The sequence below is a fragment of the Peromyscus maniculatus genome, chromosome 18 (assembly GCF_049852395.1).
Source record: "Peromyscus maniculatus bairdii isolate BWxNUB_F1_BW_parent chromosome 18, HU_Pman_BW_mat_3.1, whole genome shotgun sequence".
NCBI lineage: Eukaryota > Metazoa > Chordata > Mammalia > Rodentia > Cricetidae > Peromyscus > Peromyscus maniculatus.
Window position 1 is genome coordinate 42,301,841 of NC_134869.1, and position 25,549 is coordinate 42,327,389.

Below are 25,549 nucleotides of genomic sequence, written 5' to 3' on the forward strand. Positions count from 1 at the left end.
ATTAAATGCCAATGTTTAGGAACTGCCACAGGGGCAGGCAAGCCAGGCTGTGCTGTTCCCATGAGAAGCATGGTTTTATTTACAGCTTTAAGATCTTGTTATAGCCTCCATTTTCCTGACTTTTTTTTTTAATAACAAATATAGGTGAGTTCCAAGGTGAAGTGGAAGCAATGATATGTTCAGCATCTAACTGTTCCTTAACTAATGTGTTCGCAGCCTCCAATTTTTCCTTAGTAAGGGGCCACTGCTCCACCCACACAGGGTCATCACTTTTCCAAGTGATTTTTATCGGTTGCATAATCAAAGGCTGTTGTGCAGTGACCTCTATGGAAAAGACCCTAATCCTCTAGTATCGCCAAGACCCCTAGTGACACAGTTTTTGTCTGCCGCAGGTTGTGGGCCTCCTTGCAACATTTTCCCTAAGCCTTTGCCCGGGCAGTAGCCCTGACTCTTCAGCATCTGTTGTACAGGCTGTGTAGTAAGCACCGCTCCCATACCATCCAACACATCCCGTCCCCCCAAGTTCACTGGATGTCAGGTAGCACAAAGGGTTGAAAAGTTCCTGCATGACCTTCCTCATCCTTCCAATTTAAAAGTAGCCTGCTCTGCAATGGCATCTGAGCTGTGCTGATACCTTGTAGGTGAGAGGTAGAATTTTTAAAGGGCCAATTGGGATCTCAGGATTCTTGTGAAATTATAGATATATCCAGCACCAGAATCCAATAATCTTCCAATCTCAATCCCATATAATTTTATTTTTAATTTAGGTTTGTCAAAACATCTGTTTCTCTGTACTTCCAAAGCCTCCAGTTCTATATATCGGCGCCATTTTGAATTTAAAATATGAAAGCAATAATAATTGAGCAATTCTATCACCAGCTTCCGTTCCATGGTCCTTTTTACATATGTCAATTATAAAAGCATTAAATACAATCTCTATAGGATTTGAAAAGGGTAAACTTTAGGTAATACTCTTCAGTATTTTTATAAAATTTTAAAAAGAGGATCCTTTTTTATAGATCCTAAATAACACATTAGCACAAATAGCCAATTATTAACAATGTGGACCAAACAATTTACCTGTATTTTATTTACTGGAAAAATAATTTTGTAACCTCTTTATCAGTAAGAGATTATCATTTATGGGTTTATCTTAGCAACATTATTTAATAAGCTAATAACCCAATTCATTTCAGATGTTATATTTTTATAGAATTAAACCAAGAATTTTTAGAAAGCAACTTAAATTGTAGAGCCAAATTTTCAGTAATGATCGACAGACAAGAGCATACCTAATATATAGTTCAAAATTATGAATCCTGTTCCTTTAGTTTATCTACCGTGAAAATCCAAAGATTCATCCAAACATTTATCAAGACGATCAAAAGAACAGAACATCCTTTATTCAAACAGCATTGACTTAGCATTCAATGTCCTGACCGAAACCATTTTTCACCAGAAGTTAGGCCCGTTTACACTTTTAGTGCCTGTCTCTTCCTGGGCCTCTGCTCATTTGGTGCGAGCTGAGGCTGCGGCTTAGTTGGCTCTGCCCAGTGCTCAGGCTCTATTGCCAGCCTGCCAGGGACACGCTCCATCCACGCTCCATCGCAGCTCCGCCTCCCACGGGTGCGTACCTGTCCACCCGCTGTCCCAGGCTATCTTGTGCACGTCTTTGCCCTCCACCGCTGCTGGGCGTGCGCCCCGCACACACAAACTCACGTTTAAACTCCCTACTCCCATGAAGGGACTACCTAATAATGAGTTATTCCCACCATAAAGGAAAAACAGAAAAACATTTCCCACGAAGGGATCCTAAATATTGAATTATTCCCACTCTGAGGGAAAAATAAAAAACATTTGAACCAAAAGTAAGCAAACAGACAGCAAAACTTCTAACCCCTGGGCTCGCTTGCTGTTCAGCCAGCAGCAATGAGGCCTACCTGCCGATTCTTTGTAATTCAGATGCTGCCGCTCTGCACTGGCAGGAAGAAAAAACTCAAGAGTTTTCAGCTATCCTGAAAACTCTACAACTGGAAAAAGACTTTACATCCTCCATTACCACTGGGAAGAGGCTTCTCTCTTTCCTTCATCCTTCCTCTACAGGGCCTCAATCTTTAGGCCTAGTTTCAAAAATTTTTCCCCTTTTTACCAGGAAAATTCTTTTTTCTTGATTAAAATTTTTTCTCAATGGGAAATTCTAACAGGAAATTTTCTTTCCTTCCCTCTTCTCTATTGGGAAGATTTCCTTTTTTATTTAAAATCTTTAGCTGTCTTGCCCTTACTTAGCTTTGGTGCCTTCCTGCTTCAACAGTCCAATTAACTGACTGTGAGCTAACTGCACCCATTTCAATTCACTCTTACCTTTTTCTTTTTTCTTTAAAATGCCGGCTGGTCTTCCAAGAGTGTCCGTCAGCTCGTTCCTTCTTTCTCAGATCTTGCTGGGGTCTCCATTTGTTGCGGTAACGCCCGACTTACCGATACCCGTTCACCATGTCTGAGCGAGGGGCTGTGGATTAAAAAACAGAGACAAAAGACAGCTAGTCATTCGCCACAGCAGAATGCCAAATGCCATTTATTGAAAGAGGGAGGAAACCTTAAATACAGGCTTACAGCACAATGGAGGATCCCGGGAGGGCAGAATTTTGCTACCCAATGTTCTACATTCTTGCATCTAAGCTGTTTACACCAAATGCAGGATACAGAACAAAGAACCTCCGGTGATTATTAGGTGAGAAGGAAACCGGCAGGGAATCAGCACAGGGAGGACATCTGGTCAAGGTCGGCAAGCAAGGTGGCAGCCACTCACAGTCGGGGGCTGGGACCCACACCTGTGTAGCCCTGGCTGTCCTGAAACTCACTCTGTAGCCCAGGCTGGCCTTGACTCACAGAGATCTGTCTGGCTCTGCCTCCCGAGTGCTGGGATTAAAGGCAGCTACTTGTTTAAAAAAAAAAAATGAAAGAAAGAAAGAAAGAAAAATGTGTAGTCCAGGCTGGCCTCAAACTAGTGATCCTCCTGCCTCCGACTCCTTTAGCAAATACTACAGGCGGGTGCCAGCTCAACCAGCCAATTGGGAATTCTTAAATGGGGGAATTAGTTAAAAGAGAGAGTTTTTTTCTAACGTTAAAAAATGGGAAACACTATTACGATGAAGGAGTTAGGTCTCTGTGTAATTACACAACGGGTGATTTAAAAATGGAACAATTAAATGAAGAGATAATCAACTGAACCGGGATTGACATAATGTTCATTATCATTTTGATAATTCTTATTATTGGTTTGATAATTCTTTGTTTATCTCTAAAAAGGTTGGTTGACATGAGTGCCAAGATACAGGCCTTAGAAAAACTTATTAAAATAGATCACAGAGCTATTCAGACCCAGACAGAGGAATTTAAAGGAGAACCAACCTCATCATTACATTATAAAATTAGAGAAGAAAAGCCCAAGATTTTAAACAACCAACTTTAATTTATCCAGTCCCCTTACAGGAACTGCCCAATGACAGCTTTCTCCAAGGCTGTGTAAGAGCTGACTGGATTTCTGCAGAAATGCTAGATTTGAGGAGATTTAAGGAAGCAATAGTCTCATATGGCATGCATTCACCTTTTGTGAAGCAGATGTTAAATTCACGGTCAACTAGTAACAGAACTGTCCCACAAGACTGGAGAGACTTGTTTACAGCAGTCTTAGAACCTGGTCCTCAATTACAGTGGAGGACCTGGTGGAAAGATGAGGCTAGGACCATTGAAAGCAGGGCCAGAGGTATGGAAATATCCCAAGACCAACTTCTTGGAGAGGGAGATTATGCTGATGTACAAAGACAGTCTCCATGTGATGATCACACCCTGGCTCTATGCAACGCAGCAGCTTTGAATGCTTGGGACAGAATTGAAGAAGTCAGAAAGAGAACCAAGTCATTTACTAAAGTTATACAGGGCCCAAAGAAACCTTTAACGATTTTTAACAAAGATTGACTTCAGCTGTAAATAAAATGATATCAAATCCAGAAGTTAGGCAAATATTAATTGAATACTTGGCTTTTGAAAATGCTAATTCAGAATACAAAATAATGATTAGGCCTTTAAGGCCAAGGTCAGCTCTCATAGATGAATGGATTCGAAAACTAACTTCTAAGACTAACAAATGCTTTTCATTTGATCAGATATTACCTGCCAAAAAGGAGACTCTCCAAAGGAAGGGTTGGGGCAGGGTTTTGTTTTTGTCTTTCCAGCAGAATGAAGTCATCCAGCTATGGAATCTGAAGACCTCTGGAAAAATGAGACATCTGAAGAAAAGGATGAATCATCCAGAGAAAAAATCCCAAGAAGTAAAGTAAATTGGCCTAATGACATATCACATTTGCAACAGGATAAACTTTCATAAATCTTCCAAAATGTTTGTTTCTGCTCTTCTCTACAGACATATAAGGCAAATAGTTGTTTTGTAGTCCCAGTTCAATTGAAAATTAAAGCTGGCTTTAGAGTTGGAATGTGGCTCTCTCCTTCTCTAAATCCAAGCATGCTTGGTAAAGTAAAATCCAAATTCTGTCTCATGTCAGAAAAGCCACCTGATAGGGACAGAAGAAAAACCAAAATTAAGGGACTATTCTATTGCCACTAATCTCATAATCCTTTGGTTTTATATTGACCCTTCGAAACTTGTATTTTTTATTTTTTTCATTTTTCCAGGTAGGGTTTCTCTGTGTAATAGCCCTGGCTGTCCTGGAACTCACTTTGAAGACCAGACTGGCCTTGAACTCACTGAGATCCACCTGCCTCTGCCTCCCAAGTACTGGGATTAAAGGCATGCACCACCACTGCCCAGCAAAACTTTTCTTAAGGTATAAATATTATCTAAAAATTTATAAAATGTGTGTGTGTGTGTGTGTGTGTGTGTGTGTGTATATATATATTTAAGCTTTTCATCATGATATTAATGATCATATAGAGTACTAAATAATTCTAAAAAAAAAAAAGGTTTCATCTAGTTTCCTGTACATGATTTTGAGTTTGAGTCTCTATCTGGTAACTAGAATCTAAGTTTTTGTACTCTGGATGTACACAACAAATTACGGTCCTTTAAACTCTTTGGGATCTGCTGCATATAACATTTAAAATGTTTAAGTTTTCTGCAGTGAACCATGACCATGCCTAACAGTGGCCTTTGAAGTCTCCATAGAAGGATGTGGCCCCACAACCATGATTCCACCTGGATTGTGGTAACATCACTAAGGTCACAGACACCACCCAAAGATCAGTTTTGGACTATAAACTGTCCTGGACAATTTCAAGATGTCTGGAAGAGATGGTCCAGTCTCACACACTACTCTAGCCAGGACTTGAGACAAGCCCTGCACTTTCCCATTACACAGAGACTGGACAAAAAAATGATATGACTACCTCTCCCAGAACTTGACAATTATCCCAATATTTTTTCACAGTTCCCTAAAGATGCCATCAACCCAGACAGCAGGAAATAATTTTAAGAACACAATGCCCATGATCCTGAGAGTTGGGATAGGTGCTTTATGGTAGTTCTGTGGGTATTTGTCATTATTTAGGGGGATTGGTTACAAGTTGTTATTGGTAATGATCAAGAAAAAAAGCTGAACAAAGGAGATTTGATTCAGATATCTTTTTCCGGAAAAAAAAAATGGGGGATATAGGAATGACAAAATAAAAGGGTAGATTATTAAATCTACTTTTAATTCCAAAAGCAACTACTAGTGTTTTTTGTTTGTTTGTTTTTTTGTTTTGTTTTGGGTTTTTTTTTGGTTTTTGGGGTTTTTTTTTTTTTTTGGTTTTTGGTTTTTAGAGACAGGGTTTCTCTGTGTAGCTTTGTGCCTTTCCTGGAACTCACTCTGTAGCCCAGGATGGCCTCAAACTCACAGAGATCCACCTGCCTATGCCTCCAAGTGCTGGAATTAAAGGCATGCAACACAACCCAGCTGTAACTACAGTCTTAAATACTTTATATTGTTATGGATTTTTGTATGTTGGAACAAATTTGAGGTTTTTTTTTGTTATTCTGTATGTATGTTTCTACCCTTGTTTAAGATATTTTTGTATTTTGTATGATGCTAATGTTTCTTCCCTATAGTGTTGAGGAAATTGACTCAAATCAGTTGCCAAGGCATGGACATAACATACTTCCTTATGAGCCAATCTGGAGTCTGCCTGAGTGCCTAGCAAAAGGTACTGTCAGATCTCCTGATCATGCCCAGCCAATGAGGAACGACCACACAATGTCACCAGATCGGGACACAGCCTGGGTGCTGGGAGGAGATATATATATATATATATATATATATATATATATATATATATATATATATGGCTTTCGCTGTTACTGAATAAATGAGTCTGTTGTTTGCCTTTTACCTGACTCCCAGGTGTAGCATTGTACTCCCCCAAAATATTGTGCACGCTAATAAACTTATCTGGGGTCAGAAACAGAACAGCCACAATATTAAACATAGAGGTTAGGCAGTGGTAGCACACTCCTTTAATCCTAGCATTCCAGAGGCAGAAATCCATTGGGGATCTCTGTGAGTTCAAGACCACCTTGGAAAGAACCAGGCATGGTGACACACGCCTTTAATCCCAGGGAGAGATATAGAAGGCAGAAAGGTATATAAGGCATGAGGACCAGGAACAAGAAGCATTTGGCTGGTTAAGCATTTGGCCTGGTTAAGCATTCAGGCTTTTGAGCAGCAATTCAGCCTAGACCCATTCAGATGAGGATTCAGAGGCTTCCAGTCTGACAGGATCAGCTGAAAATAGGCAAGGTGAGGTAGCTGTGGCTTGTTCTGTCTCTCTGATCTACCAGCATTGACCCTAATAACTGGCCTCAGGTTTGATTTTATTAATAAGAACTTTTAAGATTCATGCTACATCCCAGTGTCTGTGTCATTGATGTCTCACCTTCTCACCCCCTCCTTGAGGGAGCCCTTAGCACCCATCAACACTCCCCCCACCCCTGGCTTCTTCATAAGGGGGTCTACAAAGGGCAGGCTGTGAGTCCAGAACCTCTTCAGTGCTGGGTCACAGGTCTGGGCTTCTACCTAGCTCTTTCTCTTATATGTTGTTCAAGCCGTCTGGGTACAGCAGCCTCCCTTCTGTGAAGGAAATGACAAGCCCCCTGCCAAGGGCTCCTCAGGGTATCTCTAACTGCCTCCTCCCAACCCCAACAGGCTCCCCAGGTGCAGGATTTCTCACTTCCCCAAGTTAGTTTGCAGATCTCACTCCCATCACCTGATTGAGGACATCAGAGGCCTACTGGTGGCTGCTGATGGTGATATACCTCCTCTCAGCCTGAGAAATGGGTACAATTTAATGAAATGTGTCCCTCATCCACAATGTACTCAGAGTCCCACATTCCTCCTGAAGAATTTCCTACCAAGCTGGACTGCCAATTACCTGAAACCTCCCCATTTCTCCGAAACTGTCTCAGGGCTTCTGTCGCTGTGATAAAACACCATGACCAAAAGCAGCTTGGTGAGGAAAGGTTTTGTTTCACTCAAAGTTCCATGTAAGAGCTCTTCGCTGAGAGCAGTGAGGGTAGAGAGGCTCCCCACTCTCAGATGACTTTAGCTTGTGTCAAGGTGACATTAAAATATCTACCACAGAGACCCCTCCGAGACTGCCACACGGGTCTGAACTCTCATCAGAGCCACCTCCATTCTGCTGTCTGTCCATCTGTCTGTCTGCCCATTGGAAGGTCTCAGATGTGACGTTAAAGGGGACGCTGAGATGGATTGTTGGGGATAAATTTATTAGAAGAGTGATTGATGTCATGGACAGACAGACAGTAGCCGGATGGGGGTTCTGAGTCGAGATCAGGCCCCAGTTCCATAGACAGAGAGCATGGCAGAGACCCAGAAGAGAGGAATTTACAACATGGTGGCAGGGTTTCTCTGTGTAGCCGACTGTCCTGGAACTTACTCTGCAGACCAGGCTGACCTTGAACTCGGAGAGATCCACCTGTCTCTGATTAAAGGTGAGTGCCCCCCAGGCTGGCTCTTACCTCAGATTTTCAGCATGTGAATTATGGTGATTGTTGTGTCCATGACAGACTTGCTGAAGGTCATTTTCACTGTTCCTCTCACCCTAGGTCCTGTCTATAGTGGCGGAAACAGGAGGCATGGAAGTAGGATTGGAACAGGGTGGGAGGGGGCGTGCGAGGGGGGATGAGTGTGACCAGAATGCATAACAGATTTACTGGAAATGGCCAAAGAACGAGTTAACCTTAAAAATTAGGTGGAAAGAAATCAAGAAAGACAGCTGTCTCCATATGTGCACATGCATACAACACACCTGCATATATGTTGTGCACATGCATACATCACACTTCCTTATCTATTGTGCACATGCATACATCACACCTGCATATCTGTCTGTGCACATGCATACACCATACCTGCATATCTGTCTGTGCTCATGCATACATCACACCTGCATATCTGTCTGTGCACATGCATACATCACACCTGCTTATCTGTCTGTGCACATGCATACATCACACCTGCTTATCTGTCTGTGCACATGCATACATCACACCTACACATCTGTCTGTGCACATGCATACATCACACCTGCATATCAGTCTGTGCATCACGTGCATGCCTGGTGCCCACAGAAGTCAGAAGAGGGCCTCAGGGCCCCAGGAACTGGAGTTACACAGAGGGTTATGAACCTTCATGTGGGAGCTGAGATTGAACCCGGGTCCTCTGCAAGAGCACCAAGTACTGAGCCATCTCTCTGGCCCCAAATTATCTCTCTTAAAATGCTGATGACAGTGTTTGAGGAAGAGAGGCAAGTTCAAGGCCGGCTGGCATCCATAGTGAGTCCCAAGCCATCCACAGCTGCACACCTGGACAAAAACAAAACATCAGGAGAACCATGGACTAAGTATGGAACCCTTGCCCAGAATTCAAAAGGCTCTGAAACTGAGGTGATACCTGAGTGTAGCAGAAATCAAATTCAGAGCCTTATTTTTATGTGCATCAGTGTTTTGCCTGCACACGTGTCTGTGAAGGGGTCGGGTCCCCCCGGAACTGGAGTTTTAGATGGTTGTGAGATGCTGTGTTGGTGCTGAGAATTGAAGTCATGTCCTCTCAAAGAGCAGCCAGTGCTCTTAACCACTGAGCCATCTCTCCAGCCTGACTAGTTCTTACCCTAACAGGTCATGATGGTTGCTCATTATCTGTGGTGACCCACCCAAGCCTTCCTCCCTGATCTCAGGCAGAGGGGTGTTTGCCTTGCTCAGCTGCTGAACCCCAGCCTTCGCTGCGATTATAAGACACGGGGACCCCGAGGATCCCTCTGACAGCCTCAGCATGATTAGGAAGTTGCATCCAATGTCTGTGGCCTCATCTCAGCCTTATTCCTTGGGTTTGATGCAGTGGGTCTGAGCAGCAACGTGCAGCACTGTGCCCAAGTACAGCAGATTCCGAGTCCCAGCAAGAGCAGGACTGTGTGTTCATACTCTGCTTCTGTTCACGCACAGTATGGTGGTGAAGGCTTGCTTGCTCATCCTGCCGCAGGCTGAAGTCCTCCTAAGAGCTGCAGGACAGAGACCAGGCCATCCCCTGGAAAGCCCTATCTAAGCAGTTAGTTCAATCTGGCTGAAGAAAAAAGCCAGACTACAGAAGAAGCTGCAGGTCACAGCAATTAAGTCCCGGGGAGAAAGAAAGGCTGTGGCTGGTTGAAGAATTTGGGAATGGGATCTTGGGGTGATATATTGTGTACCCTAATAAACTTATCTGGGGATCAGAGGACAGAATCAGTCACTAGATTAGACATAGAGGCCAGTCAGAGGTGGCAAAACCTTTAATCCTGGCACTTGAGATCTCATGCCTTTTCTTGGAAAGCACACATGCCTTTAATTCCAGGAAGCGACATTGCTGGGTGGAGAAAGGTATATAAGGCTTGAAGAGACAGGAACGAAGGCAATTCAACTGAGACCCTGAGAGGTGAGGACTCAGAGGCTTTCAGTCTGAGGATTCATGGAAACAGGATTGGCTGAGGAGTTGGCGAGGTGAGGTTGTCTGCGGCTTGTTCTGTCTCTCTGATCTTTCAGCCTTCACCCTAATATCTGACTCCGGATTTTTCATTAATAAGTCCGTTAGCAATTTGTGTTATAGGATCTGGCATAAATACCCCCAGAAATGAGAAAAAAAGGGACCAATTCTTAACCTAAGGTCCATCAGAAATGGCAATAAATGCAGCAGGAGGCTGTGATGTCGGTCAGGAGTCTGGGGTGAGGCCTCGCTGGATCAGACCTTGCTGTACGGACAACAGCTTCTCAAACTGCTTCCCTTGAGCTGTGTTCTGAAGAGCACAGAAGGAACCACTGAGGCAATGTCTATTCCCTTCCTCATAAAGTCCCAATGGCAAACCAAAGTTCTGATCCACCAAGGTTATCCCGGGAGCCAATGAGTTTGTTGGAGTTACTTATAGAGCACCGGTAAGTGGTTATGAGCAGGGGAGTGGGTGACCCTAACACAGATGATGGTTTCCCCTGCTTAGATGGGGCCCTGGTCCTCCAGTGCTCCCCAGTTTATACTCTCTAGCCCCTGTCTGAGGTCCTGAGGACATTTGGGCAGAATTGCCTGTAATTGGCTGGGAGCAGTGGCTGGATCCTCTGATGAGGACCCGGGAGCTTCTGTCTCTCCCTCATGAGGGAAAGTCAAAATTCCACACGCCCAGCTGTGGTGGTCTTTGGCAAGCAGGCCCTGGTGAACCAGGGACGGCAGTAGTTTGCCTCAGAAGACAATCTGGTACATCTCAACCATCGACCCTCGTCTTTTGCTCCTTTTAAACTGGGCCCCAAGAAATGAGAATGGGGGAGAATGCAAGATGACTCAACAGGTAAGGAGCTTGCCCTCAAACCCAGGGACCCAAATTTGATCACCAGAACCCACCATGGAATTCGAGCAGTGACCCAGAAACATTGCCCCTGACCTCACACAACTGACCTCCATGTGTGCTGCAGCACGCGCGCACACGGACACACACACACACACACACACACACACACACACACACACACACAACACAAATAATGAAATAAAAATTAAGAAATGAGAATGACAGTTGCTCAACATGGTGTCTCATTCTGTGTCCCCAGACTTCTGTCCCACTTCCATACAGTCACAGGATCCCAAAATTCCTGAAGTGCAGCCAGTGAAAACTGAGACAGCTCCAGGAGGTGTAGACCTGTCCAGTTCCCTGTCCCATGAACTGGGGAGATGGTTGTTTCTCTACAAATATTTCCCCACTTGTACTGATGGTTCAAACCTTTGACCTCAAGAGACCTTGGCATGGACTGCATGTCCCTGCGCAGTCCATCTTCAGACCACAAAAGGAGCCACAGAAACCCAGACTCAAGAAAGCCTCCAGGCCAGGCAAGAACTTTGCAGCCTGAGGAAAGCTCAGGCCAGCATGAACTACACAGTGAGTTCTGGGCCAGCTCATTCTATGAATTCATCTTAAACCCCCTTAAAGGCTCCAAACACAGCGATTCCAGTACAGAAGCAGCTTTTCATTTCTCTTACCAGTTGAAGAATTAAAGACGTAGACTGGGATGGTGACTTAGTGGTAGACTGCTCGTCTAGTGTTCCCGAGGCCCTGGGTTCAACCCCAAGACTACAGAAACTAATATAGTGGCCCAGATCTATTTTCCTAGTGCTTGGAGGGCCGAAGTAGGAGTCCATAAATTTGAGGCTGACCTGGGCTAAGGGAGTACAGGGGCTACACAGCAAGACTCTCTCAAAATATCAAAACAAATCCAGACTTGGTGTCACATGCTTTTAATCCCAGCAGTTGGAGGCAAAGGCAGGCAGATCTCTGAGTTCCAGGCCAGCCAGGGTTACACAGTGAGACCCTGTCTCAAAAACAAAACAAGACAATGCCCAGCCCTTAATATCTCAAAGCAAATGAAAAAGAACACAATCAAGGTACAGATTTCATTTGGGGATTTAGTAAGTGTTAAGTAGTTGAAGAGAGAAATTGTAATACCCATAGCATTTAAGAACTGAAAGATATGTCTGCTCAGCAGGTTCAAAGGAAGAAAATGCATAAATCATAAAATATTGCCATTATCTAGCTTCATGCTATGCATGGTGTCTGCATGCAGACCTACTAAGGGCTATGAGAAAGTAGACGTGACACCTATGAGGCCTTGTCTATCCAAAATAAGACTGAAAATAATTTAGTAGGAGGCCCCCAAAAAAACGATTCAGAATGACTGTCAACCGAGCAATGATGTGTATTTGATCTTCTATGGAGAGTGTGGCATTCCTAACTTCTGGGTGTTTCATCATCTTAATGCGGACTTGATCCAAATGTTCCCAAGACTCAACGGTGCACGTCTGGGTGACATTGGCTGCAGCATCCTTGAACTCTCTCACCTCATCAATGGAAGGGAGCTTCTCAGCAAGTTCAGCAAACACAGATCCAAGTTCATACAACACCCGGCCTTCTTCAGAGGTGCATGTCTCAGGCAAGGTCACTGAGCGCCCGACCCTCTTCAGTTCCCCAGGGGATCGCCCCAAGTCCCTCAGAATGGCTTCGTTATGGCCAGTCCCTTGCTCCTTGATGAGCTTTTGACTCTCGAGGATCAGGGTTTCACTGTTGTCTTTTCCTCCCAGCCCACTGACCTGACGCTGCAGAGAGTGGGCCTCAGTGGGGCAGCCAATGTCCTCCAAGGCCACTCTTAGTGCTAAGAGGGACAAATTCTCAGGCAAGGGGGCTAAGGAGGGGGCTGCGTTCAGGAGGTCCTGGCAGGTGCCAGTGGCTGGAGCAGGGATCTTCCCGGAGAGCACATGTGATGTAGGTTCAGGCTCTGTGATAGCCCGCTGAGGGGGCAGGGCGCCATACTGGGTATTCCTTGGAAAGGCGGCCACTGAGGACAGCAAGACACAGCCAAGGAGCAATGCAGCCTGGATCATGGTGGGTCAGAGGAACAGCCCTGTCGGGAAGAAGAACTCAGGTGAGGAGGTGGGAAACCCAACATGAACGGGCGCCAAGAATGGTCAGAGCTTGGAAGAAAGAGTCCTAGTCCTTGGAGAACTCGGTTTCCATTTTTACCCCCCTTAGAAGCCATGTGTCCCCCTCACCTGTCCTGAAGGCAGCAGCCAGAGGAATGAGGTGGTCCTGTCTCAGCGCGTCCCCTCCAGTGGCTGGAGTGGCTGCCTTCCAGATCGGATGACTGAAAATGAACATTCTCGAATATTGATCACCTATTTCTGGGCTAGACTTTGTCCAATCAACTATTGCCTCATTCTGACCAACAGGGCTTCCTCGTGTGCGGTCTGATTTCCGTAGACCATGGTCCAGTCAACCTAAGTTCTTATTTAGTCATAAATCAGAGCAACAAAGCTCCTCTACATCTTCTAGGCAACAGAAAGTTTGTTTCCTCTCTTTCAAGACAGGGTCTTCTGTAGCCCCTGCTGGCCCGGAATTTGGATTAAGTAGCAAAGGATGACCTTGAACTTCTGATCCTTCTGCCATTCATTCCCTCCCCAGTACTGGGATTTAAAGGTTTGTGCCATGATGTGCAGTTTATGTGGTACTGGGAATCAAATCCAAGGATTCATGTATGTTAAGTAAGCATGCTACCAACTGGGCTATCCTCCATGTAGTTTTGGCTTTGGTGGCCCTTTGTGACTTCTGACCAGGCCCTCCTCTGCCTACAGCAGATGTCTGGGGCTCAGGAGGCCGGCCAGATGAGGCTGTGTCTAGGGCCAATACATGAGTGGAAGCCGGTACAAGTCGATGGGAGCTGAAGGTCTTCTCCCTGCTGGTGACTGAGACCTTTACCCAAAAAGGCAGGACCTTCACAGCTGAAAAAAATAAGGACTGAGGAGACAGCTGAAGGCCCAGGGGTTCCCACCACCTCTCTGTTAAGTTTACACAGCAGCCCGCCATTTGGTCAGCCAGGGCTAAGTAGAGAGACCTTGTCTCAAAACAAAAAACAAAGAACAAAAAACAAAACAAAACAAAACAACCCAAACAGACAAACAAAAAGAACCTAGCCAATCACAAACGACGGTGAATCCAGACGCTAGCTAAAGGGGAAAAAGCAGTCACCACCTGTGGTAGAATAACAACCAAGTGCACTTCCTGTCCCCTGTGTTCTTCTGCTTTCAAGAGCAGAGGGACCTTCTGACCAGAACTTCTGCCTTGTCATTTAACTGAAATGGTGGTCTCTTTCTTTGGAACTCCAAACTTCTTTCTTTTTTTATTTTGAAGATTTATTTATTTATTATGTATACATTGTCTCTCCTGCATGTTGCCTTCACACCAGAGCTTATAGATGGTTGTGAGCCACCATGTGGTTGCTGGGAATTGAACTCAGGACCTCTGGCAGAGCAGCCAGTGCTCTTAACCTCTGAGCCATCTAAAATTATTTCCTTTTACCTTTTTTTTTTTTTCAGACAGGGTTTCCCTGTGTGTTCCGGTAACACCTGCGTTACAGATACTCGTTCACTATGTCCGAACGAGGGGCTGCGGATTAAAAAATAGAGGCAAGAGACAGCGACTCATTCGCCATGGCTGAATGCTGAATGCCGTTTATTTAAAGAGGGAGAAACCTTAAATACAGGCTTACCACACAGTGGAGGATCCCCGGAGGGCAGAAGTTCACTACCCAATGTTCTACATTCTTACATCAAGCTGTTTACACCAAATGCAGGATACGGGAACAAAGAACCTCTGGTGATCTCTCTGGTGATCGTTAGGTGAGAAGGAAACCGGCAGGGAATCTGAATAGGGAGGACATCTGGTCAAGGTCGGCAAGCAAGGCGGCAGCCACTCACAGTCGGGGACCGGGGCCCACAGGTCCCCCCTTTTTATTAAAAAATGAGCTTCTGACTTGGGTTGTGTGGGATGTCAGCAGGTCACCTTACCCGTCATAGAGACACCTGCCCATTCCACACAAGTGCTCTGTCTTAGGTTGATGACTGACCACCAAGCATTACCCGTCTCTGAATACTCATTATCATACAGACTCAACCTCGGGAGTTGTAGAGTAACTGCTGCCAAAGGTCTCAAAGTGGCGCTGGGCTTGCAATCTGTGCAACACAGAAAAGACCAATAGAAGTCCTAATCCACCCATAGCCAGGAGGCTAAAGGCAATTGAGCCATTCCCTTCTTAAATGAGTCTTACTGCAAATTGGAGTCCTTATAAGGTAGTATCCCATAAGCAAATGGAACTTGAGTTTAAATAATTTTTTTTACAACCGTCAAAGCCAATTTTAATGTATACTAGTGGAATTAAATTTATCATACCCAATAAGATGAAAGATTAACTAACTGTGGTAGCTACTTTTGCTGCCAGGGTCTCCATTGTGCTAGCTGTAATAACCAATTATGAAATAGCAATCCCAGAAGCAATAGCAGCAGTGGCCACCACCGCTATAACAGCAACAATGGCAACAGCGATGTCAGATTCTCTTCTGGAGCGTGCGAGCATCATCTGTGTCTGCCACGGTCCACTGGCATGGACGCAGCTCCAGGAACACGAACCACCAAGGCCCATTTTTCTTGATCCCAGCACTACTTAGGCTGGCAGGTCTGCAAGAGAACAACTGAGAACCTTAAAGAAAACAAAAAATAAAAACAGCAAACAAGGAGCAGAACTAATGGTCTCAATAATGGCTACATTCAGGCTCACAAATTTTAAGGTATCTTCAAAAAGGCTAGATGAATTTCAGGAGGCCAATAAATGTTGCACAGAGCCATTCCTGTAAAGTAGGTACTACACTAGCTTGAGGGGGATTGCAAAATGTGAAAAAGGCTTAGCTGGCATGCTACTGTTAGTAAATGAAGTTCATTGGCCTTCAGAGTTATCCTTAATCTCCAAGGTGTGACACATTCTCAACATTTTGAAAAAAGTTACCATACATTACCTTCTGAAGAATCCAACCACATGGCTACAGTTCCTAGGCTTACAATAATGTTTGCCAAGGCTGGCCGTATTGGGCTCTCAATCCCCATTGGCATCAGAAGGGGAGAGTTTTTTATGAAGGCCCAATAGGTCTCTGCCATGTTGGGATTCAGCAGCAGCCACAGGGCACACACAGCGCTCAGGAACCCAAAGAGGAACTTCATTGTCCTGCGGAAAGACACAAACAGATCCCCGGGCCCACACCAACACCGGATCGGGTCCCCTCCAAGTGCCAGTAGAAAGATCTTTCCATCGCACCAGAGGATGATTTGCAACAGGAGCCCTCCAGTGCTTATCTGCAGCGGATACTCCAGCAGAATCCACCGCTAAAAAATTTAAAATATATAAAATAAGGGAAAGAATAGAATGTGGGGAGGAGAGATGATCCCCTAGCTCCCCCTTTTTACTTTAGCTATATAAGTTTTTAAGGTATGATGGCAGCGTTCTACTATAGCCTGCCCTTGAGGATTATAAGGAATACCAGTCTTATTAACAATAGAAAAGCCTTGGCAGAATTTTGAAAATCCCGTACTGCTCTAGGTGGGACCATTATCAGTCTTTATGCATTTTGGCACTCCCATGTAAACAAAAGCATGAAGACAATGATTCTTTACATCCTTAGCTTTTTCCCCTGAATGGGCAGAAGCAAAAATTAGAGAAGAATATGTATCAATAGACACATGGACATATTGTAATTTTCCAAAGGAAGGCACGTGTGTAACTTCCATCTGCCACACATGACTAGGTAAAAGTCCTCGGGGATTAACTCCCAAATGAGGAACAGGTAAAAATTCCACACAAATAGGACATGATTTAACTATCTGGATGGCTTGTTCCCGGGTTATGCCCATATGATGACAGAGAGATCCAGCATTAAGATGATAACGTTGATGCAACTGAGTAGCCTTTTCAAAGGCAGAACAGACTAATGTGACAGCCATACGAGTAATGGCGTCAGCCCTCTGATTACCTTCACTTAGAGGTCCAGGCAATTGAGTATGAGCTCTAATATGGCCCACATAAAGGTTATGTGAGCAGGACCATATAAGTCCTTGCACTTGCAATAAATATTCATGAATGGGAGAAATGGATGGTTTGTAGGCTGTTGTCTCCAAAGGCATAATGGCATGTGCCACATATTGACTGTCAGTATAAATATTTACACTCTCATCAGAAAACATCTGTAAAGCAAACAACAGTGCCTGTACCTCTGCCATCTGGGCAGAAGTGCCCTGAACTTTCATTCTCTTTATTGTTACCAGAAACCACCACAGCAAAACGACGTGAAGTGCCATCAGTAAATGCCACACGGGCCTGAGGAATAGGAGTCATTTGTACTATCTTGGGAAATATAACAGGATGCAATTTTAAAAATTGACACACATCATTGGAGGGGTAGTGAGTATCAAACCGACCCTGCATGGAGCATGTCAATATGGTCCAATCATCATCATTAGCTTGCAACCATTAGCTTGGGTGTATGGGGTCACCACAATATCTGGCTCCTTACCCAAAAGTTTGAACACTGATCTTGATTCCCTTAAATATAATCTGAGCAACAGCCTGTGGATAAGGAGTGATGATTTTTGCTGGAGAAGCTGGGGAATGTACCCATAAAATAGGACCTGTTTGCCAAAACACTCCAGTAGGTGAATGAGTAAAACAAAATATCAAATACAATAAGGGTGAAGAAAGATCTATATACTGCACGTGAGCCTGCTCCAGGGCCTCTTGCACACGTTGTAGGGCTACACGTCCTTCAGCTGTTAATTTACCGGGAGATGAATGGTCAGACATCATACAAAGGGCGAAGCTGACCTGTTAGAATTTTTAAAGTGGACCGAAGCCACTGAATATCACCCAGAAAGGTTTGAAAATCATTAAGCGTGCGTAGCTGATCCGTACACAGAGTAATCTTTTGTGGGCTTACGCCCGTGCATAACAATTCATGACCTAAATAATGATAGGGAAAAGATACCTGTACCTTTTCTGGGGCTATCTGTAAATTGGCCAGGCTAAGAACCTCTTGTAAATTAGAAAAGGCACCAAAAACAAGTTTTTATCTTTAGTAACCAATAAAATATGTTAATCACAATTAAATGCCAATGTTTAGGAACTGCCACAGGGGCAGGCAAGCCAGGCTGTGCTATTCCCATGAGAAGCATGGTTTTATTTACAGCTTTAAGATCTTGTAATAGCCTCCATTTTCCTGACTTTTTTTTTAATAACAAATATAGGTGAGTTCCAAGGTGAAGTGGAAGCAATGATATGTTCAGCATCTAACTGTTCCTTAACTAATGTGTTCGCAGCCTCCAATTTTTCCTTAGTAAGGGGCCACTGCTCCACCCACACAGGGTCATCACTTTTCCAAGTGATTTTTATGGGTTATATTATTGAAGGCTGCTGTGCAGTGCCCCTATGGAAAAAACCCTAATCCTCTAGTATTCCCAGGACCTCTAGTGACAATTTTTGTCTGCCACAGGGAGCGGGTCTCCTTGCTGCATTTTCCCTAAGCCTCTGCCCAGGCAATAGCCCTGACTCTTCAGCATCTGTTGTACAGGCTGTGTAGTAAGCACCGCTCCCATGCCATCCAACACATCCCGTCCCCACAAGTTTACTGGAATGTCAGGTAGCACAAAGGGTTGAAAAGTTCCTGCATGACCTTCCTCATCCTTCCAATTTAAAAGTAGCCTGCTCTGTAATGGCATCTGAGCTGTGCCGATACCTTGTAGGTTAGAGGTAGAATTTTTAAAGGGCCAATTGGGATCTCAGGATTCTTGTGAAATTATAGATATATCCAGCACCAGAATCCAATAATCTTCCAATCTCAATCCCATATAATTTTATTTTTAATTTAGGTTTGTCAAAACACCTGTTTCTCTGTACTTCCAAAGCCTCCAGTTCTATATATCGGCGCCATTTTGAATTTAAAATATGAAAGCAATAATAATTGAGCAATTCTATCACCAGCTTCCGTTCCATGGTCCTTTTTACATATGCCAATTATAAAAGCATTAAATACAATCTCTATAGGATTTGAAAAGGTAAACTTTAGGTAATACTCTTCAGTATTTTTATAAAATTTTAAAAAGAGGATCCTTTTTTATAGATCCCAAATAACACATTAGCACAAATAGCCAATTATTAACAATGTGGACCGAACAATTTACCTGTATTTTATTTACTGGAAAAATAATTTTGTAACCTCTTTATCAGGAAGAGATTATCACTTATGGGTTTATCTTAGCAACATTATTTAATAAGCTAATAACCCAATTCATTTCAGGTGTTATATTTTTATAGAATTAAACCAAGAATTTTTAGAAAGCAACTTAAATTGTAGAGCCAAATTTTCAGTAATGATCAACAGACAAGAGCATACCTAATATATAGTTCAAAATTATGAATCCTGTTCCTTTAGTTTATCTACCATGAAAATCCAAAGATTCATCCAAACATTTATCAAGACGATCAAAAGAACAGAACATCCTTTATTCAAACAGCATTGACTTAGCATTCAATGTCCTGACCGAAACCATTTTTCACCAGAAGTTAGGCCCGTTTACACTTTTAGTGCCTGTCTCTTCCTGGGCCTCTGCTCATTTGGTGCGAGCTGAGGCTGCGGCTTAGTTTTGGCTCTGCCCAGTGCTCAGGCTCTATTGCCAGCCTGCCAGGGACACGCTCCATCCACGCTCCATCGCAGCTCCGCCTCCCACGGGTGCGTACCTGTCCACCCGCTGTCCCAGGCTATCTTGTGCACGTCTTTGCCCTCCACCGCTGCTGGGCGTGCGCCCCGCACGCGCACACACACAAACTCACGTTTAAACTCCCTACTCCCATGAAGGGACTTCCTAATAATGAGTTATTCCCACCATAAAGGAAAAACAGAAAAAGATTTCCCACGAAGGGATCCTAAATATTGAATTATTCCCACTCTGAGGGAAAAATAAAAAACATTTGAACCAAAAGTAAGCAAACAGACAGCAAAACTTCTAACCCCTGGGCTCGCTTGCTGTTCAGCCAGCAGCAATGAGGCCTACCTGCCGATTCTTTGTAATTCAGATGCTGCCGCTCTGCACTGGCAGGGAGAAAAAACTCAAGAGTTTTTCAGCTATCCTGAAAACTCTACAACTGGAAAAAGTCTTTACATCCTCCATTACCACTGGGAAGAGGCTTCTCTCTTTCCTTCATCCTTCCTCTACAGGGCCTCAATCTTTAGGCCTAGTTTCAAAAATTTTTCCCCTTTTTACCAGGAAAATTCTTTTTTCTTGATTAAAATTTTTTCTCAATGGGAAATTCTAACAGGAAATTTCCTTTCCTTCCCTCTTCTCTATTGGGAAGATTTCCTTTTTTATTTAAAATCTTTAGCTGTCTTGCCCCTTACTTAACTTTGGTGCCTTCCTGCTTCAACAGTCCAATTAACTGACTGTGAGCTAACTGCACCCATTTCAATTCACTCTTACCTTTTTCTTTTTTCTTTAAAATGCCGGCTGGTCTTCCAAGAGTGTCCGTCAGCTCGTTCCTTCTTTCTCAGATCTTGCTGGGGTCTCCATTTGTTGCGGTAATGCCCGAGTTACCGATACCCGTTCACCATGTCTGAGCGAGGGGCTGTGGATTAAAAAACAGAGACAAAAGACAGCTAGTCATTCGCCACAGCAGAATGCCGAATGCTATTTATTGAAAGAGGGAGGAAACCTTAAATACAGGCTTACAGCACAATGGAGGATCCCGGGAGGGCAGAATTTTGCTACCCAATGTTCTACATTCTTGCATCTAAGCTGTTTGCACCAAATGCAGGATACAGAACAAAGAACCTCCGGTGATCATTAGGTGAGAAGGAAATCGGCAGGGAATCTGCATAGGGAGGACATCTGGTCAAGGTCGGCAAGCAAGGTGGCAGCCACTCACAGTCGGGGGCTGGGACCCACACCTGTGTAGCCCTGGCTGTCCTGGAACTCACTCTGTAGCCCAGGCTGGCCTTGACTCACAGAGATCTGTCTGGCTCTGCCTCCCGAGTGCTGGGATTAAAGGCAGCTACTTGTTTAAAAAAAAAATGAAAGAAAGAAAGAAAAATGTGTAGTCCAGGCTGGCCTCAAACTAGTGATCCTCCTGCCTCCGACTCCTTTAGCAAATACTACAGGCGGGTGCCAGCTCAACCAGCCAATTGGGAATTCTTAAAGGGGGGAATTAGTTAAAAGAGAGAGTTTTTTTCTATCGTTAAAAAATGGGAAACACTATTACGATGAAGGAGTTAGGTCTCTGTGTGATTACACAATGGGTGATTTAAAAATGGAACAATTAAATGAAGAGATAATCAACTGAACCGGGATTGACATAATGTTCATTATCATTTTGATAATTCTTATTATTGGTTTGATAATTCTTTGTTTATCTCTAAAAAGGTTGGTTGACATGAGTGCCAAGATACAGGCCTTAGAAAAACTTATTAAAATAGATCACAGAGCTATTCAGACCCAGCTAGAGGAATTTAAAGGAGAACCAACCTCATCATTACATTATAAAATTAGAGAGGAACAGCCCAAGGTTTTAAACAACCAACTTTAATTTATCCAGTCCCCTTACAGGAACTGCCGAATGACAGCTTTCTCCAAGGCTGTGTAAGAGCTGACTGGATTTCTGCAGAAATGCTAGATTTGAGGAGATTTAAGGAAGCAATAGTCTCATATGGCATGCATTCACCTTTTGTGAAGCAGATGTTAAATTCACGGTCAACTAGTAACAGAACTGTCCCACAAGACTGGAGAGACTTGTTTACAGCAGTCTTAGAACCTGGTCCTCAATTACAGTGGAGGACCTGGTGGAAAGATGAGGCTAGGACCATTGAAAGCAGGGCCAGAGATATGGAAATATCCCAAGACCAACTTCTTGGAGAGGGAGATTATGCTGATGTACAAAGACAGTCTCCATATGTTGATCACACCCTGGCTCTATGCAACGCAGCAGCTTTGAATGCTTGGGACAGAATTGAAGAAGTCAGAAAGAGAACCAAGTCATTTACTAAAGTTATACAGGGCCCAAAGAAACCTTTAACGATTTTTAACAAAGATTGACTTCAGCTGTAAATAAAATGATATCAGATCCAAAAGTTAGGCAAATATTAATTGAATATTTGGCTTTTGAAAATGCTATTTCAGAATACAAAATAATGATTAGGCCTTTAAGGGCAAGGTCAGCTCTCATAGACGAATGGATTAGCAAACTAACTTCTAAGACTAACAAATGCTTTTCATTTGATCAGATATAACCTGCCAAAAAGGAGACTCTCCAAAGATATGGTTGGGGCAGGGTTTTGTTTTTGTCTTTCCAGCAGAATGAAGTCATCCAGCTATGGAATCTGAAGACCTCTGGAAAAATGAGACATCTGAAGAAAAGGATGAATCATCCAGAGAAAAAGTCCCAAGAAGTAAAGTAAATTGGCCTAATGACATATCACTTTTGCAACAGGATAAACTTTCATAAATCTTCCCAAATGTTTGTTTCTGCTCTTCTCTACAGACATATAAGGCAAATAGTTGTTTTGTAGTCCCAGTTCAATTGAAAATTAAAGCTGGCTTTAGAGTTGGAATGTGGCTCTCTCCTTCTCTAAACCCAAGCATGCTTGGTAAAGTAAAATCCAAATTCTGTCTCATGTCAGAAAAGCCACCTGATAGGGACAGAAGAAAAACCAAAATTAAGGGACTATTCTATTGTCACTAATCTCATAATCCTTTGGTTTTATATTGACCCTTCGAAACTTTTATTTTTTATTTTTTTCATTTTTCCAGGTAGGGTTTCTCTGTGTAATAGCCCTGGCTGTCCTGGAACTCACTTTGAAGACCAGACTGGCCTTGAACTCACTGAGATCCACCTGCGTCTGCCTCCCAAGTACTGGGATTAAAGGCGTGCGCCACCACTGCCCAGCAAAACTTTTCTTAAGGTATAAATATTATCTAAAAATTTATAAAATGTATATGTATATATATATATATTTAAGCTTTTCATCATGATATTAATGATCATATAGAGTACTAAATAATTCTAAAAAAAAAAAAAAAAAAAAAAAAAAAGGTTTCATCTAGTTTCCTGTACATGATTTTGAGTTTGAGTCTCTATCTGGTAACTAGAAACTAAGTTTTTGTACTCTGGATGTACACAACAAATTATGGTCCTTTAAACTCTTTGGGATCTGCTGCATATAACATTTTAAATGTTTAAGTTTTCTGTAGTGAACCATGACCATGCCTAACAGTGGCCTTTGAAGTCTCCATAGAAGGATGTGGCCCCACAACCATGATTCCACCTGGATTGTGGTAACATCACTAAGGCCACAGACACCACCTAAAGATCAGTTTTGGACTACAAACTGTCCTGGACAATTTCAAGATGTCTGGAAGAGATGGTCCAGTCTCACAGACTACTCTAGCCAGGACTTGAGACAAGCCCTGCACTTTCCCATTACACAGAGACTGGACAAAAAATGATATGACTACCTCTCCCAGAACTTGACAATTATCCCAATATTTTTTCACAGTTCCCTAAAGATGCCATCAACCCAGACAGCAGGAAATAATTTTCAGAACACAATGCCCATGATCCTGAGAGTTGGGATAGGTGATTTATGGTAGTTCTGTGGGTATTTGTCATTATTTAGGGGGATTGGTTACAAGTTGTTATTGGTAATGATCAAGAAAAAAAGCTGAACAAAGGAGATTTGATTCAGATATCTTTTTCCGGAAAAAAAAATGGGGGATATAGGAATGACAAAATAAAAGGGTAGATTATTAAATCTACTTTTAATTCCAAAAGCAACTACTAGTGTTTTTTGTTTGTTTGTTTTTTTGTTTTGTTTTGGGTTTTTTTTTTTGGTTTTTGGGGTTTTTTTTTTTTTTGGTTTTTGGTTTTTAGAGACAGGGTTTCTCTGTGTAGCTTTGTGCCTTTCCTGGAACTCACTCTGTAGCCCAGGATGGCCTCAAACTCACAGAGATCCACCTGCCTATGCCTCCAAGTGCTGGAATTAAAGGCATGCAACACAACCCAGCTGTAACTACAGTCTTAAATACTTTATATTGTTATGGATTTTTGTATGTTGGAACAAATTTGAGGGTTTTTTTTGTTATTCTGTATGTATGTTTCTACCCTTGTTTAAGATATTTTTGTATTTTGTATGATGCTAATGTTTCTTCCCTATAGTGTTGAGGAAATTGACTCAAATCAGTTGCCAAGGCATGGACATAACATACTTCCTTATGAGCCAATCTGGAGTCTGCCTGAGTGCCTAGCAAAAGGTACTGTCAGATCTCCTGATCATGCCCAGCCAATGAGGAACAACCACACAATGTCACCAGATCGGGACACAGCCTGGGTGCTGGGAGGATATATATATATATATATATATATATATATATATATATATATATATATATATATATATGGCTTTCGCTGTTACTGAATAAATGAGTCTGTTGTTTGCCTTTTACCTGACTCCCAGGTGTAGCATTGTACTCCCCCAAAATATTGTGCACGCTAATAAACTTATCTGGGGTCAGAAACAGAACAGCCACAATATTAAACATAGAGGTTAGGCAGTGGTAGCACACTCCTTTAATCCTAGCATTCCAGAGGCAGAAATCCATTGGGGATCTCTGTGAGTTCAAGACCACCTTGGAAAGAACCAGGCATGGTGACACACGACTTTAATCCCAGGGAGAGATATAGAAGGCAGAAAGGTATATAAGGCATGAGGACCAGGAACAAGAAGCATTTGGCTGGTTAAGCATTTGGCCTGGTTAAGCATTCAGGCTTTTGAGCAGCAATTCAGCCTAGACCCATTCAGATGAGGATTCAGAGGCTTCCAGTCTGACAGGATCAGCTGAGGAATAGGCAAGGTGAGGTAGCTGTGGCTTGTTCTGTCTCTCTGATCTACCAGCATTGACCCTAATAACTGGCCTCAGGTTTGATTTTATTAATAAGAACTTTTAAGATTCGTGCTACATCCCAGTGTCTGTGTCATTGATGTCTCGCCTTCTCACCCCCTCCTTGAGGGAGCCCTTAGCACCCATCAACACTCCCCCCACCCCTGGCTTCTTCATAAGGGCGTCTACAAAGGGCAGGCTGTGAGTCCAGAACCTCTTGAGAGCTGGGTCACAGGTCTGGGCTTCTACCTAGCTCTTTCTCTTATATGTTGTTCAAGCCGTCTGGGTACAGCAGCCTCCCTTCTGTGAAGGAAATGACAAGCCCCCTGCCAAGGGCTTCTCAGGGTATCTCTAACTGCCTCCTCCCAACCCCAACAGGCTCCCCAGGTGCAGGATTTCTCACTTCCCCAAGTTAGTTTGCAAATCTCACTCCCATCACCTGGTTGAGGACATCGGAGGCCCACTGGTGGCTGCTGATGGTGATATACCTCCTCTCAGCCTGTGAAATGGGTACACTTTCATGAAATGTGTCCCTCATCCACAATGTACTCAGAGTCCCACATTCCTCCTGAAGAATTTCCTACCATGCTGGACTGCCAATTACCTGAAACCTTCCTCATATCTCTGAAACTGTCTCAGTTAGGGCTTCTGTCGCTGTGATAAAACACCATGACCAAAAGCAACT

General features: G+C 43.3%; 1 protein-coding gene across 1 annotated transcript; it reads right to left on the bottom strand.

Annotated features, from left to right (window-relative positions):
• Positions 1-11,797: 11,797 nt before the first annotated feature.
• On the bottom strand, positions 11,798-13,277 carry LOC143269173 (apolipoprotein F-like). Its single transcript, XM_076554012.1, has 2 exons — positions 13,122-13,277; positions 11,798-12,973 (listed from the first exon to the last, which is right to left on the bottom strand). The coding sequence occupies exon 2, from the start codon at positions 12,951-12,953 to the stop codon at positions 12,189-12,191; it is 765 nt and encodes a 254-aa protein (XP_076410127.1). The 5' UTR covers positions 12,954-12,973; positions 13,122-13,277; the 3' UTR covers positions 11,798-12,188.
• Positions 13,278-25,549: the final 12,272 nt, after the last annotated feature.